General features: G+C 36.2%; 1 protein-coding gene across 1 annotated transcript in view; it reads right to left on the bottom strand.

The window, feature by feature from the left end:
- The window catches only part of SBF2 (SET binding factor 2), a 198,164-nt gene that overhangs the window by 63,623 nt on the left and 114,968 nt on the right, over positions 1-19,573 (bottom strand). Inside the window, exons 15-16 of the mRNA XM_030450948.1 lie at positions 19,321-19,430; positions 17,656-17,805 (exon numbers count right to left, since the gene is read on the bottom strand). Of these exons, the coding sequence (XP_030306808.1) occupies positions 17,656-17,805; positions 19,321-19,430 (260 nt within the window). The remainder of the gene's footprint in view (positions 1-17,655; positions 17,806-19,320; positions 19,431-19,573) is intronic.

Below are 19,573 nucleotides of genomic sequence, written 5' to 3'. Positions count from 1 at the left end.
CTGCATGGGGTTGTTGTGGCCAAAGTGCAGGACCCGGCACTTGGCCGTGTTAAACCTCATCCCGTTGGAATCAGCCCAACTCTCCAGTCTGTCCAGGTCCCTCTGCAGAGCCCTCCTGCCTTCTAGTTGATCAACACTCCCCCCCAGCTTAGTGTCGTCTGCGAATTTGCTGATGATGGACTCAATCCCCTCATCTAAATCATCAATGAAGATGTTGAACAGAACTGGGCCCAACACTGATCCCTGGGGGACACCACTAGTGACCGGCCGCCAACTGGATGCAGCCCCGTTCAGCACCACTCTCTGGGCCCGGCCCTCCAGCCAGTTCCTAACCCAGCACAGGGTGCTCCTGTCCAAGCTGCGGGCTGACAGTTTTTTCAGGAGGATGCTGTGGGAGACGGTGTCAAAGGCTTTGCTGAAGTCTAGGTAGACCACATCCACAGCCCTCCCCTCATCCACCAGTCGGGTCACCTGATCATAAAAGGAGATCAGGTTGGTCAGGCATGACCTGCCCTTCCTAAAACCGTGCTGGCTGGGTCTGATCCCTTGCCCATCCTGCAGGTGCTGTGTGATTGCACTGAGGATGATCTGTTCCATGACCCTGCCAGGCACTGAGGTCAGGCTGACGGGCCTGTAGTTTCCTGGGTCCTCTTTCCGGCCCTTTTTGTGGATTGGCGTGACATTCGCCAATTTCCAATCATCTGGGATGTCCCCAGTGAGCCAGGAGATTTGTCTAATTTAAGGAATTTTTTTAGCAGCTTTCTCACACCCATGTCTGAAATACAATTTCACCAACATAGTTTGCGTGTAAAAAGGAAAGCATTTCTCTTTTACAAAAGAAGAAAAAGATAAAAAGCTAAGTCTGCTTCTACTTTCCAACAGCAAATCTAACAAAAATCAAAGTGATGTCATGACTGAATGCTTCGAATGAAAGAGTGTACTTTTATAAAGTTTACACAAAGAAACTGAAATTTATTTAACATGAAATAATCACCTCCACATTCTCTACAACTGTCTGGCACAAGTTTAACTTTGAAAGAAGATGAAATCCCAGATTTTCAGAGTCTCAGAGTGCCTCATTCAACAGTCAGTTGTGTCATTTGTGCCTCTCTGTTGAAAAGGGTATGCCAAAGTAAATCAGCTAGTAATTGCACTGATGAAAATAGTGATTTTATTAAGTAAGTCTTTTAAAAGAAACCAGAATTGGAATGTAACTTAATATTTAAAAAACAAACTACATTATTTTTAAGAGGTTTTAAAAAAAAGTGAAATATAAAATGCACGAGTCTTAAAAAAGATATATTTTTGAAGTTATTACCTTCTTTCCATTAGCTCTATTTGTAAACACTGAAGAACACAATAACACACATAGTTCTACTAGACAAGTATCACCACTGTGCCCCCAGATGATGAATGACAAAACAGCACTGCCATTTGAACAATTCATTTCAGTATTTTTAACATTCATTTTTATGACAGGCAGCCTCCAACTCAAACCACAGTACTATGAACTATCTGTAGCATCTGACCAAACTCCAAAATTGAAATATTTCAAGTGTTCCACTGCCATATTTTTCATTTATGCCTTCGTCTCATATCAGCGTTCTCCAAAACATACCAACTAACAAAAACTTGGCACCAGCCAACTGTGACAGCAGAAAGATAAAATCTGCAGGACAGGAACAATCACATTAAGCATAATTAAGATGTTATTTGTATTCATCTCACTCTTACTTCTTAAATGGCTGCTGAGGTACTACAGACTTCAGGTTTAAAACAGACCAGAACAAACCTCATTGCAAGACTTTTGCTTCTCCTTACATTAAAAGTCCATTTCATCCTCTGTGATATTCCAATAATAAATACTTAATCTTCTATTAATTTAATCAAGCTCACCTAAACAGCATACCAATGTCCACACACAGCTGAACATAGCAATATTTAGAAAAGTAGTTACATACATTCTGAAAAGGTGTACAACATGTTGACAAAACTTGTCAGCTGTATTTCTGAACAGTTACTGAAGGTTTTAACATGTCTAATTCACAGGGAAAACAAAAGGTGTGCAAGTGCTCACACTTCATACTCACATTTCCTAACATATTCTAATGTGGTAGAGGGTGTAAAGTGCACACTGAGAAACTCAATATATTTTTTAGTAGTTTTTCAGTATTGTGACATGTATATACTAAACCCAGATTAGTTTGTAAGATGTCAGAACAATAAAACTAAAGGATGTAGCCTCAGCTGTTTTGAATTTTCAATTTCTGCATTATTTCCTATTGTAATCCATATTCATAACCCCCATTTGGAATTTAGCACATGTATTTGTAATTCAATATAAAATATAACAAATATTGTTAGTATTTTTTCACTTAAGCAGAAAACTTCCAATTTTAAGTTAGACTTTACCACCTTTAGGAATGCTCAACAGTTTTCAAAGAAATACATACCTTATTCCTATATGCATAGGTATAAAATGATCTATCCTTTTTGTCTCTAGTTATCTACTTAATCCCTTAGCTCAAACTATTTTTAAGAATTTTGGCTTTTACCCAAAATATACATAAAAATATCTTTATAAAAACTGAGCAATGTCTCTTCACCTAGAGAGTATTCAATACTCCAAGAGCCAACAAATGTCTCAAAAATATATAGAATCACCACATAAACAACAGAGTATATTATTTTTCCATTCCTTCTTGCAAGTAAGAAATTCTCCACATATTCGATATCAGCATTACCTCCTGAACTTCTAGTATGGATGCATTACTTTTTTCTTTTTTTTTTTTCTGCAGAATATGACAAGGAATGTTATAAACAACATGGCTGTTTTAAGAATAGTGAAACTTAACTGTTTATCTGCTTTGTAGCTGCCAGAAAGAATGCCATAGCAAACAGAGATGCTGCACTGAAAGCTCAGCTTCTCAATTTCACAGGCAAACCAAATACTGTATGTCATATTTGCATTGTAAGCAATTACTTCAACCAAATACCAGAAATATCATATTTGTATTCTATGCAATTAATTCAGACTCCAGAAAAAAAACAGTCCAGCTGTGAAAAATACCTCTTACTACTGCTTCAGAGGTAAACAAATAAAATATCATAAAATGACTAAAGTTGTTGCCCCTAATAGGCACAAAATGAAGCTAAAACACATACAGGGAACAAAAACTACTCTCAGCAAATTAATTTCCTAAAACCAAGTCTTATGACAGTGAAATACAGACTTCCACAATGCCCTGGGCAGAGCACTGCTTTGGATCAATGCCTAACAGAGTGAGGATCTGGCACGTTATTCTGGCCATACCGATCATCCATTCAGATAGCTGCTGAACTCTGCAGTTGGAAGTTTTACAAGAATTCATATACATTTAGAGACGTTATGCGTCTGAATTGAAAAGTGAATAATAAAATTAGAATATTTTTCCTTACGTTACTTTGATAATACATGTGATTTACTTTTCTGTTCTGCTCAGGTTTAAATATGCCTCCAAATTTTGGTGGTTAGATGCTGTCATTACATCACAGAACTGGCAGCTGGAAAGCAACAGTTTGACCACTTGGATGGATGCATAGGACTGTTAGCAACTGGTGAGACACTGATGGCTTTTGGAATCTGGTAGGTGGCTTATGCTTCTGGTACTGGAGAGGAAAGGTAACTCTCCTCTTGATCCTTGATTTCAGAATAAGCACTTGTCTGAAGTTTTGTCTGGAAAACCAGGTACTATATGTAATCGTTATGTTAAGATGCCTTACAAATCATATTGGAGAGATGAACAGATAAGCAAAGTAACCCCGAGTAAAAGTTCCTCTTTGTTGTGCTACTGAAGGTGCAGGCCCAGATTCAACAACACCCTGAAGGACCCTTTGATGTGCTACTGACTATATGTGCAAGCCAAAGCCAGTGCAGCCCCGTGACAGTTTAGAACAAGCTTACATACCTTCCTGAAAAGACTGCAGTAAATAACACCTGATACTTTCATCAGCAAATTCGCAGACGACACTAAGCTGGGGGGGAGTGTTGATCAACTAGAAGGCAGGAGGGCTCTGCAGAGGGACCTGGACAGACTGGAGAGTTGGGCTGATTCCAACGGGATGAGGTTTAACACGGCCAAGTGCCGGGTCCTGCACTTTGGCCACAACAACCCCATGCAGCGCTACAGGCTGGGGACAGAGTGGCTGGAGAGCAGCCAGGCAGAAAAGGACCTGGGAGTCTGGATCGACAAGAAGCTGAACATGAGCCAGCAGTGTGCCCAGGTGGCCAAGAAAGCCAATGGCATCCTGGCCTGTATCCGGAACAGCATTGCCAGCAGGTCCAAGGAAGTGATTCTGCCCCTGTACTCAGCCCTCGTGAGGCCACACCTGGAGTACTGTGTCCAGTTCTGGGCCCCCCAGTTCAGGAAGGATATCGAGGTCCTGGAGCAGGTCCAAAGGAGGGCAACCAGGCTGGTGAAGGGACTCGAGCATAGACCCTACGAGGAGAGGCTGAGAGAACTGGGGTTGTTCAGCCTAAAGAAGAGGCGGCTCAGGGGAGACCTCATTGCTCTCTACAACTACCTGAAAGGAGGGTGTAGCCAGGTGGGGGTTGGGCTCTTTTACCAAACGACTTTCAACAAGACAAGAGGGCATGGACTTAAGTTGTGCCAGGGGAAGTTTAGGTTAGATATTAGAAAGAATTTCTTTACGGAAAGAGTGATCCGTCATTGGAATGGGCTGCCCAGGGAAGTAGTGGATTCTCCGTGTCTGGAGATATTTAAAAAAAGACTGGATGTGGCACTCAGTGCCATGGTCTAGCAACCGCAACGGTGGTTCAAGGGTTGGACTCGATGATCTCTGAGGTCCCTTCCAACCCAGCCAATTCTATGATTCTATGATTCTATGATTTCTACTTTCTCTTAGTCACATGATAAAAATATATAAGTTGCCTGTAACATTTGGAGTGCAATTTTATTTTTTTTTAATCCATCTTGATAGTCTCCTTAATTGCTAGCTGATACAGTATGTTTCCTGTGTGAACCACATTCTGCTTTAGGCAGTAGGCTTTTCAGACAGACAAAACATTTTTAATATTCTACAGAAATCTGAGTATGCTGAAAACTTGAAACCCAGTTTTGATCTATGTTCAGCAGCACTATAAATAAATGGAATTACCCGCAGGCCTGACTATCACATGAAATTACTGTAACATGCAGTGAATGAACTAAAAATCTAAACATAGTAGCTCTTGATCTGTACTTTTAGCAGTGCACTATGATGCATGTATGCTTCATTAAAAATGCTGCTAAAGCAACCCCAATGCTGCAATGTTTCTCTTGAGAAACATTCAATGAAGTCAGTTTTCATGAAGACCAAGAGCATTCACCACCATGCAGAATTAAGCTCATAATGAACCATGAAAAAATGACATATACATTTGTGTCATATATGTCCTCACAGCACGAAGAAAAGAACTGTTAAGACAGTATGTCCAAGATAACCATTAACTATATAGAGACAATACTCTGCCTATGAATTAAAGGTGGAATATCAGTTCCTTAATTCAACAGATTATTACAGTGGTGCCGGGATTTAATCCTTATTGTTACACATTTATTATCTAAACAGAGTTTTACTGAGTCACATAAATTTTACTGTTGATGCAGTTTGTATTTTGGAAATATAAACTGTCAAACATAACACGAGACTTTTTTTGTATAAAGACGTAAGAGATTTCAGGAATACAGTTAAACAAAAACTGCTTTGTTTGTTGAAAGGAATAGGGATTCACCATGCAGAACTGCAATGTAATTCAGAACTAGAATTTAAATTCAAAAAATCTGAACTGAATTTTAGTAAGCCATTTTTAGAAAAATAATTCTTTTTCATCAGGTAAGTTGAATAAAGTTTACGCACCCATACATAAATACAATATAAATGTAACTGAACTATTAAGAGTGATAGTTTTTATCAAAGAATTCTTATTCCATGTTAATGAATTTTATGACCACTAGCCTATATATTCAGTCTCAGCAGTTAAAATCCAAATAAACCAGTGATTTCACAGTGCACAGATTATATCTAACGTAACTATATACTGCCCTGAAAGAAAGATGAAAAAAACCACCATTCTATTTGTAACTTCCATGTAACTTTTACAGTTACTTAAACTACAACTGTGAACTCCACTACCAAAGCCATTTTCTGGAGAAACAGAGAAAATGACATTTTGCGGGAATAAATGACAATTTGATACTAATTACTTCCATTACTTATCACTAACAGTATATAATTAACATCAAGAGAAAGTCTGGAATCTTCTTGCTGAAAGCATAAGGAAAACAGGGTGTTTTTTCAGTGAAAATGAAGCTAATCTACCATTCACATATATTTTTGCATAGTCAAATTAACATCATGTTTAGTCACTACCCTGCTTTCAAACGAGATCAAATTTTTCTTGTCACCAGAGGAGAAATCAAACTGTACTGAGACAGTTACAATTTTGCTGCATCCAACTCTTGGACTTGAGAAGCAAGATGGAAAAAAGACCCAACTATAACTGTTCACCTGTGGATTTATCTGTTGGCAGAGCTACACGTGTAGCTCTGTTCTACACATGTAGCAGTGTTCTTAACACTATTGTAGTGATTCTCAGTAAATATAAAAAAGACAGTGCCAAAACCCTGCCATGGGCAGAGACACCTTCCACTGGATCAGGTTGCTCAAGGCCACATCCAACCTGTCCCTGAATGTTGCCAGGGAGGGAGGGAGCAGCCACAACTTCCCTGGGCACCCTCACCTGTTCACAGCACATCTCACCACGTTCTCAGCAAAGAATTTATTCCTAATGTCTAACCTAATCTTCCCTCGTCAAGTTTTAAACCATTTTAAATATTAGATAGACTATTTCTGTGCTCTGAATTATACCAGAGGTAATATTTTCATCATCCCCTATAGCCATTACATTCACACAAGTGCAAACACAGACGCCAAAGGAACTGCACCCAACCCAGAAGAATCCTCACTAATTTTGCTTTGACTCCGTGGTGTTTCTGCCTGTCCAGGACACTTCATAATGAACATTTATTAAGGAACTTATCATGTTAGCAACAGGATGCAAGATGCTGTAGAGGTCTGCCATATCAGGTAGCAGGAGAGCCAGTTTCTTTTTAGAGGGATTTCACTTCCTGCACAGCTTTGTTTTTGTCTTTTTCTCACCCTGAATTCTCATAGTTTTGTCTGCCTTTAAAATATAGTGGAATAAGGGACAGAATTCAATTCATGCAATTCAGATGGAATTACACAAACACATAATATTAATTGATTTTTAAAGTTTACTTTTGCTTTACTCTGCATGTTCACAAGTTTAAAAATGCAGCATGTTTTCTCTATGTGACTCCATTGTACCTTGGATCTCACTGTAAGGCACAACAGGAAACGTATCACTCAGAGAGGAGCTGTTGAGTCCTGCCCGCGTCTTTCTCAGTAAACACATTTCCATCTAGAGTTCAGATTAGTCAATTCTTCCTTCTTGTAACAAACTATGTTTAGGAAATCAGAAAACTCAATTTTTATGTGCATAAATTACACATTCTTCACTGTACTTTTACTGTACCCCCCAAAGTGTAAAAACATTTAACTTTATTTGCAAGATACTGATAAACACAAGAATACCATCCTTTGCATCTAAGCACATCTGAGTTTCTTTAACAGAAATGCCATGCATGTTTCTGAATACTGTCATGAGGCCCATGGCAATAAAGTTCAACATAGTCAGGCTGTAATCTTCTCCCAAGGAAATGGTTGGGATGCCAAGATGCCTTTTGACTTTTATTTCACAGCAGGGCTTCATTCACAGTGACTCTGTCCAAACCTTAAACTACACCAGCTGTGATACAAGGTCCTGCACTGTAATTTGTAAAAAGTATTTGACAAACAACATGCAAATGATAAAATACACTGCAATTCACGATGAAGCAGTGATCAATATCCATTAACTACTCAGTTGGAAAGGGGAGATTAATTCATAAAATATCTACAGACTGCAGTGTACTGCTCAAGCCCTGGTAGACCCAAAGCACTTATGCCATGATTGCAAAACATAAATACAGGATACTCTGTAAACCACTTTACAGGCAGCCTCATTAATTGAGTTAGGGAACAATGGAGAAATACTTAAAATATTAGAAGAACTACTAAAATATTCCTGTACAGTCCAGTCATTTATTAGCAAATCAGTTTACAAGTGCATAGTATACATTCTTACACATTCTAGCAATTCATTTGGTACACAGTAGCATCTCTTCTGCTAAAATATAAGCTGTCACAAACTTTCAAACACGTAACCAAGTTATCTTCATTTTACTGTTCTTTAAAATGTCATGCTGTTTTTTAATTTCATATGCTTTTATTAAAAGTAAATCACATCATCAGTTCACATTCTATACAATGGGAATTAATGCCTTTTTGAAAAAAAAGCTATGGGTAAGTGAAGAGAGTCATTGACACCTTAGAAAAATATTGTTCAGACAGCAGTGGAATTTTACATGTCTTTTGAAAAGCAGAGTCAATGATCAGCTCAAATAAATTACAAAAATCTGTAGGTCTAGCTCACGAGAGATTCAAACGATGTCTGATAAAAAGTGACTTGTAAGTAGGGCTCACTGAAAGTTTTCCATTTAATTTCATGTGATAGGAAAATAATTTTTTTTATTTATACCAAAAACCCTCCCTGACATCATCTTAGAAAAGAGAACTTCTTTACCCCGAAGTTTTTCCCTTGGGATACTTAGTGTCTTACAGGTACCTTAAAAACTGTAATGGATTTACTGGGAAACAAGGTAAAACCCTCAAAGAAGGAAAGGAACAAGGAAGGAAAGGATTCAAAGCTCAACTTGTAGGAAGCAAGTCCTCACAATGGCATTTGCGAGAACATGAAGGACAAGAATGTGCATGAGAACAGAAAGCACAGGCTGACCTAGGACAAGTGTTTCAACCTCTATGATTAAATAAGCTATGTAGCTGAGGAAAGCACAGTGCATCTCACCTGCCTTGGCTTTAACAGGGCTTTTGACATAGACTCCTTAGTTATCCTTGCAGCCAAGACAAGGAGATACATGGTCTGCATGAAACACTGGAAAACTGATTGCACTGTCAGATTCAAAAAACAGTGGTTGAGAGCTCCAAGTTTAACAGGCAGGTAGTTATGAGTGGTGTTTTCAGGGGCAGATATTGTGGCAAACATCACCTAATATTTTCACTAGCAACCTGTAAAATGGCACGAAAAGCATCTTTGTCAAATTTCTGGATGACACCAATCTTGGGGGAGTGTTAAATATGCTGGAGGGTGGGATTGCAACGAGATGGCATCAGTGCCAGAAACAGACTGACAAAAACTTCAAGAAAGACAAAAGGAGAGTTCTCAATAAGGGACACAGTAACTCCATGTAAACCATAAGCTATATGTAAACAGCACCTGCAACCATGTGCTGTGTTACACATTGCAAAACAAGATGGTGCCCTAAAATTCAGCAAAAGCTACAAAATTAATTACTTTTTACTGCTGTTTGCAGATAACAATAAACTCTGTACAGATCCAAGGAATCAAAAAAATAGGTAATATTGCAGTTGAATTGAAAAGGCACTCAACATGAGAAGAAATGGAAATATAATAAAATACCTTGATGTCAGAAATGAAGTAAACAGAGCAAATAATTGGAAACCATGCTTAGGACTGATGGGAGACAGGAGGAGAAAAAAAATATCTTGCACGAAGTCAAACATGTAAAAATATTTGTCTCACCTAGAGATATACTCATAGCACAGGCAAAAGAACAAAATAATTAAGGAGTTTAAAGATTTCATCCAAGAGATGGAAACTGTCAGGAGAATGCAGAACTGAAAGAAGTCAAGAAGAACCAAAGTGTACGAAGGGAAAAAACTACACTCAACCAGCACAGACAAGAATTATTGGAAAGAAAGCTGATGCCAATATTTAATTTATTTGTTTAAAAATAGGTATACCAAATGCATCTGCAAGGTTCTGCCAGGTACCCCAGGGAACTGAAGTACATGTTTGTGTGGACATAACACTGCCTTTGGGAGACATATTTTTCACAAACAGCCAGAAATGGAGTCTCTTTTCAATACATATTTGACATCTTGCTGGACAGCTTCAGTTTTTCTAAGCCAACCTTGATAGTACTGAGAAGGTTCACTACAATTCTGGCAGAGGCACCAGTTAGGCTGTGCACAGCTGCAAAGGACAACAAGAACGACACTGACCAGCTGCTTCTGGAAGAAGTTTTCTTGGATCATCTCCGTTGGTGCAGCTCCATTTCTGGATTCATGAAACAAGTGTCAGCTGCTGAAGGAGGAAATTTCTGGGATGACCTACAATGGCTGCAGAATTTCAAGGATGACAAAGGGGAGTTCTGTGGTTTTTTGGAGGTAATTTTGCCTATTATAAGGTTGTGAATCTTGAATTTACGCAGCAAGGGGTTTTCCATACTTAGACACAAATGAACCACTGTATTAGCTGCAGTGTTAATTTGACGGAAACTAAAAATCCCTTCTTGCCAGCCCTGCTGCCAGACCTCTATTTTCTTAATAGACAGGAATGTAAATTTTCTGTTGTTTTTCAAGAAGTAGTTGTAGTTTTAATAACTTTAATAGAACTTGCTTTACAAGTTGCTTAATCAAAAAATCAACCTTGTAACAATATCAGAATAGTCTCATTAAACATCATTAAAAAATCATTCTACTAAAGCCATTATCAGAAATGTCCCATTTTCCTAGAAGAAAAACTCCAAGAAAATTTAAGGTTTATAACCCTGGCTGACACAGTCTTTCAAAGGGTAAATGTTTCATAGAAAAGAATACCAAAAGCAAATTTGGGAAACTGAAAGACAGATGTGTGCAATTAGGTAGCACGTTATACTTCAGGCTCCATCTGGATTAACACATTAAATCTGTGTGATCAAGGAAGAATGTTGATGGAAAGCCTGGAAAGCTCAGGAGATTCAAAGATTTCAAGAGCTGCTTGATTTAGTTAAGTGCTCCCTCCAAGATAAAATTCATCAATTAAGTATATATGTACAAATACAAGTATTTAAAATATGGAAAACTTAGAAAAATATTGTGTTTCTATTTAACTTAATGTGACAGATTTTGAGTGTTAAGACTGTACTTCCAAGTGCCTGGCCAGCAGCTTCTTTAACATGGATACATATGTGATAAGTGCATGATGCACTTATGCACGATGTGGCAACTTCTTCTTATGAAACTTTAATTTTAAAAATCCATTCCTTTAATGTTAATAAAATGTATGTGTAAAACAAGTGTGAAAATTTTTTTGTAAGAGAAAAAAAAAGATAATGGAAGAAACAGTAAACCATTCTGAATTGGCAATTCTAAAACTATGTCCTAAATGTTTCAGTCTTAAAGCTTGTTGTACTTATGCTTTTCTCTGGGACTTTCAAATGGCTCCAGGAAACCTGAAGGCTGGAATTCATGAAGTAACTCCTCTGAAAAAGTAAGCTCCCAAAACATACTGGTTTGTCATGTAGCTGAAGAGGCATGTTTGGATGTCATCGAAACAAATTCCTATTCTCTGGGGATGGAAGCTTTACAGATAGAGGACTGAGAAGATAACAGACATCTGTCATAATCAAGTCTGGAATAAAGGCTATGACTTTCTTACACATGTAATGCAGAGGCTGAGTGACAAATAGTGTTAACATAACTGAAGTTGTAGCCTGTGGCTTTTAAACATAACCACATATGGTTAGTATTTCAGCTATTCTCAAATGACTAAGGCAAGGCTCCAAAATAGTCCATTAAAATAAATATTTTTCTTTAAGTTGTTTTGCACAAAAGCAATCATAACTTTTAACTTCATAAATATAACAGGCCAAATTCTGTGAAATCAATAGTCTAGAATCTTGAATTTTGCCTGAAAACATAATTAGCCCCACCGGTGAAGCTAGACTGTACTAATGCTAATATTCTTGCCCAAGTAGAAAATAACAGAGCATGCGTGATATTTACAGAAGCAAAATGTTATTTATCTTGAAAGTACAGGAAAAGATTCAAAGAACTAGCAATAATAATATTAGTAATAAAATATAAAATATTAGCAATTACATTTAAGTTATTATAAGTGAAGAAAAATCAAAACTTGAGAATTAAAACCATCAGTACTGTTGAAGGTATCCATAATACATAAAACTTGGATGCCTGTGGTTCAGAGATAGAGGGAATATTATAACACAGATAAAGAAAAAGACAAAGTGCTGAAAATCATGGCATCTTCATAATCCAAACTGATTTGAAGATTATTGTTATTACTGCAGAAATAAGTAGAGTAAGACAGCATAAGAGATGATCTAGTAAGATACTCCATTGTGTACACCTGGGAGAAACAGATAATTTTATATGCCAACTGTATGCAAATGACTTAGGAATAGCAAAGGATATGCAGTTTTAAAGTGATGTTTAATCAATTAACTATGAAAGCAAAGGTTTTACAACGTGTTGAACTGACCAGAGGAATTAATTTCATAATTTTAAATTGCTTTTGTTCTCAAAAGTCAAATATCCCAGATAGAAAATTAATTCTATTTGTAAACTAACAAATATTATGACATTTTAGACACACAATTAAAATTTTAATTTCTAGACCCCAATTGCAGTTTAGGAGTTTAGAGTTGGAGGGAGAGGCAGGGAAGGGGATTGATGGTGAGGGGGTGTGTTTGTTTGTTCTATCTAAAGACACTAGGTGGTTATTTTTAAATATTTTATATACCAAAGCCTGGACCCAAAGCTCTTTATAGAGAGGAGAATGAGTAAAAGTACTCTACACTACAGGATGCTCACGTGGCATTTTCCTATACATTCTACAAAACAATTCAGTCATAAATCTGGGCTATAATATTGATAATTAATGTGAATAGATTTAAGAATTTTTCATAATATAAGTAGATTGTCAAATGTTTGTCTGCTTACACCTTTATTTTCTGATTCTGTTCTTTAACTTCACATACTTTTTAATGTACAAAAAAATACATTTTTTTCCTTGAAGATAGTTCTAAAGTTTCACATGCATTCACAGTTTTAGGTTTGCACTAGGTAGCGCATTTGTCAGCACTTACACAAAATACTGACAAAACCCAGAACTGTGCTGTGGTTTATGATGTTTATCTCAACATCACACTTCAATTTTTAATACAAGCTGCCAAGATTTCAACTGTTTAAACCAAAGGTTAAAAAAGCATCATAGCAACCAAGCTATTTGAAGACTTTCAATATATTTCAGTGTTCTATTTTAGAAATTACTGTATGTAAAAAATACAGAAAAGATTATGATCTTATAGCCACCCATTGGCAACTTGTATGTGATTTCCTGCAGAGTATAACACTTCAAAGCCGACAAATTCATAAAATCCCTTATAGAAAAAACAAATTAATCTGCTGTATGGCATGTTTTTTCCAGCAAGTTAAATACTATCCGTGATCAAGTGAGCACATACAAGAACCATTCCACTTCAGCTCCTCTACTACACCTTGGTTTCATAGTTATTTAAGGGTAAAGCACAGTATGGGAAGTCCAGAAGGAGAGGATGTTAGACAGTCAAACTCTTGCCCTCCATTTTAGTAATAAAGACTAAACTAAAGATAACCACACATGGGCATATGGGTGGCCCCAGGGGTAGTGTTCACTGACTGGGCAGAGTATATTGATGCTGTGTAATATTTTGTCACTTACTGTATACAAAAAATGGAAGTCAGTACAGATTAAGTGCATGTACACATAACTGTTGTACACAAATCTTTGTGCAATTATGTACCTGTACTGAAATGCAAGTACATACATAAAATCTAAAATAAAAACAAAATTCCATTTATTCCTCCCATATTTTTTCTTCATTATAAAACTTGTAATAACACAAGTCACTGATTTTACATAGCCTATGCTATTAGCAAAATGCCTATTCTTTCCAAAATCCAAAGACTTCCGGATTTTTGTTTTTTTTTTTTTAATTATTATTTAACTCCCTTTCATCAGTCCACCTCTTTAACAGGCAGGCTGGAGAGCCACTACACAGCAGTATAACACAATTCCTCAGCCAGACTTCTTTTATTTACAGCAGTGAGTAGCATACAAGCACATGTCTGCTTTTCATCAAGATGACCAAAAATATTTAGAACACTGAGTTATTAGGAACACTTGGCAACCACAAGGCCACAATTAACAGTAATGAACACATACAAGCAGCCAGAACCTACCGCGTCAACACTACAAGAAGCTACATGGTTTCAGTACGGTACCTATGTGTGAACAAACACACAAGAGAATGCCCTGAATTAACAACAAACACAGGACTGAATAAAGGACAGAAACACCAGATGTCCACTAAGTATAAAAACAGTAAAAAATTAAAAGTGCATAAAACCAGAGTATAAAACATAGAAGAAAGTACACTGGTTTTGTACTCTGTTTTTTTTTTCCCTAGAAAAAATGTGATCACCATCAGTTCAACCATGTGCAATCATATTCTAGTACCTTGCAATATTCTAGTACCTTGCAATTTCTTGAGAAAGAGACATCATCAAAAAGACTGAGAAATAGCAGCTTCTTTTATGAAGGCCAGAACATTACACATGAACCTCTGGAAAGTCAGGAGGATGGAAAAAAGTGCTATTTTTACTTTTTTGGGTAAAAAAACCACAGACCAGAAAAACTATATAATGTGCCCAGTGTGACCAAAAAAATAATCTGCAGTATAATATGAAATTAAATCTGGAAATTTCAAGTCCAAGCCGTCAACAGTGGAATCTCCTTTCTTTCATTTAAGTAATCTTATGACTATGTCTACAAGGATGACAAGCATCAAACTGTTGGTAACTGAATAATTAACAGAATTAAAAATGGCCCTGTTAAGCTTCCATGGTTTCTCTTCATCATCTATTTTCTATATTTTAAAACATTTTAAAATATTTCCAAAGACTGCTGTTACTCAAGCAGGACTTCTGAAGGTCTCTACTTCCGGGAATACAAGTCAAACTGAGTAACAAAAGACAGGCCATGAAATAAAAGCCTGAAAGGAGAGAAACCTGCTATAACACTCCAGAATAAAGATGTTTGGCAACACAGTTTTCAACATAAAATCTGAGAAATGCTGCTTCATTTAACCTTTATATTGCCAAGAATTTGAATCTTATGATAAACACACATGGCTGATTTTCTCTCAGGAATAATAAAATCTTTCCTGTTATTGGACAGTAATTGCAAACCTCTGAATTCTGAGAAATGACTGACAACTTTATCTGGCGACAGAATATAACAAAATTATTTGTGTAAGTAAAAAAAAATGCTCAGAGTACTCCATATTAAACATAAAGATCCGCTTACTGCCACTATGGAAAGCCCTCATGATCTATTAGAAATTATCTAAAACATTAAACCAATGATTAATTTATCTATTAAAGACGTTATCTCAGTTGCACTATTACAACATGTATTCACACAGGAGTGACGTGGGAGCAAACTATGTCTTAAAATAGCACTGATGACTTCGTAAATTGGCAGATTAAATCATATCATTAGAAGATCTCACCCCTTTGGTTCACCTGAAGACCCAATTTTTTCAAGTATATGTACTTAACAGCTTTATGTGCCTTATTCCCTCTTCAATCACATTTAGATTAAGTATTAATGTCTGGGGGCACATACGTTTTTCACATTTTCAAAATTGACCCACTTTTGCCAAAGAAAAGCATTAATATGTTTTAATGTGCATTATTTCAATATGCATTAATACTAAAATATTACTATCAGGCTGAGGCTTGCTGCTCTCACATCCCAGATGAAGCTGGTGTACCCTAGAGAGCCCAACCTATACATTATGCCTGGTGCCTTCCCGTCTTCCCAGCTTTCCTACCAGTTACTATGTGCCCCCTAGTTACAGCAATATTTTAGTTTGTATCTTACAGAAGCCAATGAGAATGTGCAGTAACATTAACAAAAAACTCTGTAACAAGACTGGTGGGACTACAAAGATCAATTCTAAAATAGTTTAGTCTTAAAGCAAATGTCTTAAAGCAATACTGCAATCCATCTCTCCCTAGAAAATTCCATCATAATTGATGTGGTATTTTCCTAAAGCTGGAATACATGTATAGTTACAAGCACGTTTCTTAAATTAGATTTTCATATCATTTCAACAAACACTGTTTAAATGACTTGGTTTTATGACCTGCAGGTAACAGAAATAGCTCACATCTCTACAGCAAACTGCTGACATACTTAGTCCCACTGCAGCAAGGGTAAACCTAAGTTCTTGATAATGTATTTTTTTTCTTGAACTGATATAAGGAAGCTCCAAAATGTCACAATTTACTCATTGTTCCAAATAAAACAGTTGAGCAAAGTCCACAGAAAAAAAAAATTATGTTTTTATCCTAATAAATAATTTCATATGTCATAAAAGCAGATGTCCTAAATACTTGCTTCTAACTATTTGCCCAATGTCAGAAGTTCAGATGTGTTTCATACAAAAAAAACAATCCAGTACATGCTGTGCAATGTTAGCCAGTCACCTTCAGTTTTCATCCACTAACTGCACGTAATTTTACTCCAAAGACCACTGCTCAGGCAAAGCTGAACTTTATTCCAAACAGTAGAAAAACACCTACTGTGAATAACTGAGTAATACAGCAGAAAACAGAACTTACATTTGATGGAGACCTGAGGTAACAGTTGCTCAATGTTAATTTATTTCTAAAGTAAAAGCTGTATTTAGCACTCAATTTTTAACAATATGGGTCAGACTGCTGCAAAATTATTTCAGCAATTTTTAAGTTTGACGAGAGTGGGGTTAATATACTGATGTCCCAATCAAATCTGTATTTTCATACAACTTTGGAGCACCAAAGGGAAAATTATAACCAAATATCACATCACCTATTAAACAGCATACTACAGCTTTCTCAAGTACCTGCTGAAAACACTGACATCCATAAAATATGTCTGACAGTGAACTGCCAATAAGTAAAATGAAAACAGAACAATTATTCAAATGGAAGCCAAAACAAGTCCTCCACATATTTTACACTCTTAGGTTTATTCAGCACTGTTTGACAGTAAAATAACTTTGCAGATGAACTACAAACACCTTGAGCGAGTCTGACCAACGAAGATGTCACTGCCATAGGCAGAACTACCACCATGAACCATGGAAGCATAAAGTATGCTTTCTTCTTGAAGTATTTTTGCACTTGTGGTGGAAAAGAGGACAAACACGAGGCTTTTTTAACTAAGCAATCAGTAATACACATATTAGGGGTTCAGAGTTGAAAACAACCTGGAAAAGCTAACACCTACTCATAAAAAAAAATACTTAAAGCCATTAAGATAAATCATTTCAATACTTACCAAAACTAAATTATATCTAAATCATTAAAAATGGGAGAAGTTTTGTTTTTCACATCAGGGAGATCTGCATAGACCTGAGTATGCTGCCCTTATCCTTCCAGCAAAAGATCTTACATCCACTGTCACACAGTCCTGTAAGTAATTATTTTGCTTCTCCACATCATTCTAAATAATTTTTTGCTTACCATAATAACAAAAAAACCACGTCACCCAAAGAACAAAACCTTCACATACTGTACCTGCAAAGCACAGTTCATCATTCGCACAATGTAGTCAAACTGCTGATGATCCAGTATTGCTCGGTTTTGTTTAACGTGCAGGCCCAATTCCTGTGTCAGGCAGTGCCGAGCTGCCTTCCCTTTTAGAGCTCTTAGAGCTGCAGGCAAGGTCTGGAGACAAGAAAATCTAACTTTATAAAAGTGAAACTAAATGTCACTGTTCTTACTAAATACCATTCCTTTATTAAGAAACTGCAATTGATAATATAGTAAAACGTAACTTTGGAAATTACTCATAGTTTGAATGCCAAATTGTCATATAATGGTTGGATTGGTTTTGTTTGAGTCATTAAGTACTGATTTTTTAATTATTTTTTTTTTAATACATTAAAGAGCATTTCTCACCTACATCTGTAAATAAAAAATGAGTGAATACAGACAGGCACTGAATAGCTGTGAAATCAGAAAAAGATTACTATGCATGAAAGCAAGTGCTCTATTGTGTACCAGGCAGGACAGGTCTGAAGTCAGCTTATCAAGGCCAACAAGTGTGTTTTTTGATAAACAGTGAATGACAAATGGCTTTAGAAGTGGAATACCTCTCCTAGCAACAAGGCCACAAGTCTGTTATGCAGCTTATTCTAAAACAGTGCCAACATAATATTTTTGCCAATGCTTTAAAAATGTAGCAAGTGCTCCATCAGTGATTATCAACTATGGCCCTTGACACCCTTTAGACTAGCTTTCATGGGTAGTAACAGATAAATACGACAAAGCATACTACTGTCTAAGAACAAATCACCATGCAGGGGGAAAAAAAAATTAAAAAAAAAAAAAATTAAAAAAAAAAAGTCCCAGTAAGGTGAAAGTTAAGATATACAAGCATCAAAATTATTTAAAAAGAATTATTGGGGCTTTTCCCCTATGCACTTCCATAACATAATTTGTAAATCAAGAAACACACATATTCTATCTTAAGCTGCATAGCCTGGGAGATACACAGGTGATACTTTTCTGAGAAATAAAAAAATATTTCCTAAAATAATTTTACAGTATATATTTTCACTTGCAGAATTTGAGTTGAGAGTAAGTTTTAGTGATTTTTTTTTTTAGAGTCAGTAACTGAAAGCTCTATTAATAGAATCTACAGAACCTGGCAACTTCTTTATGTGGAAAAATAAGAATACACAGTAAGAATATCAAACACCCACTCATGCATTTTAGCACAGACAGACATGCCAGACCCTTATATTTATCTCTGAGTTCTATCAAATTACGGTTTTTAAAACCAGTAAAATTTACTGTACAAAAGAACACTGGTTGATGAACACTGAAACACTTGTGTATGCCTGTTGTTTACATTCTTCCTAATCAATATTGTTAGACTAATACATACCTTCTTTAAAAAATCATATGGATAATGCTATTTAATCTAAACAGCAAAATAAGCATAAACACACCCATGTAGTATTACAAACATGTTTTCAAATCCATTATTATCTTATTAAACACAGTATTGCATTTAGATGATTAGTTTTATTGCTTACTTTATTAATTTATATGTTCAAAATATTCATTAGCATTTGAAACAAGACTTTTAAATACATTTTGTGCTAAGGTTTGTCTCCATTTGCCCATTAACAGAACAGAGGCTTATTTCAGAAAGTTAAAATTTCATCATATTACCTTCTCAGTCTCCAAAAATTTGTTTTCAAAAATGAATGAGATGCAGTTTCTAACAACTTCTAGCCTCTGTGCACTGTTGAAAACTGTGCTTCCTTTTTCCATTATGGAAACTAATAAAGAAAAAGAACGAGAGATCTATGAAATGTTTTCTGCAAGATTCATAAAGAATATCAGAAACTTTTTAAAAAGTAATTAAAAAATTGTAAGGTTTCCTCCATTTGTTCTATGAAGCAAATACCAATAGTAAGCATAT

This window comes from Calypte anna, chromosome 5 (genome assembly GCF_003957555.1).
Source record: "Calypte anna isolate BGI_N300 chromosome 5, bCalAnn1_v1.p, whole genome shotgun sequence".
In the NCBI taxonomy this organism is placed as follows: Eukaryota; Metazoa; Chordata; class Aves; order Apodiformes; family Trochilidae; genus Calypte; species Calypte anna.
Note: the sequence above shows the minus strand (reverse complement) of the source record. Positions and strands in the feature narration are given on the sequence as shown.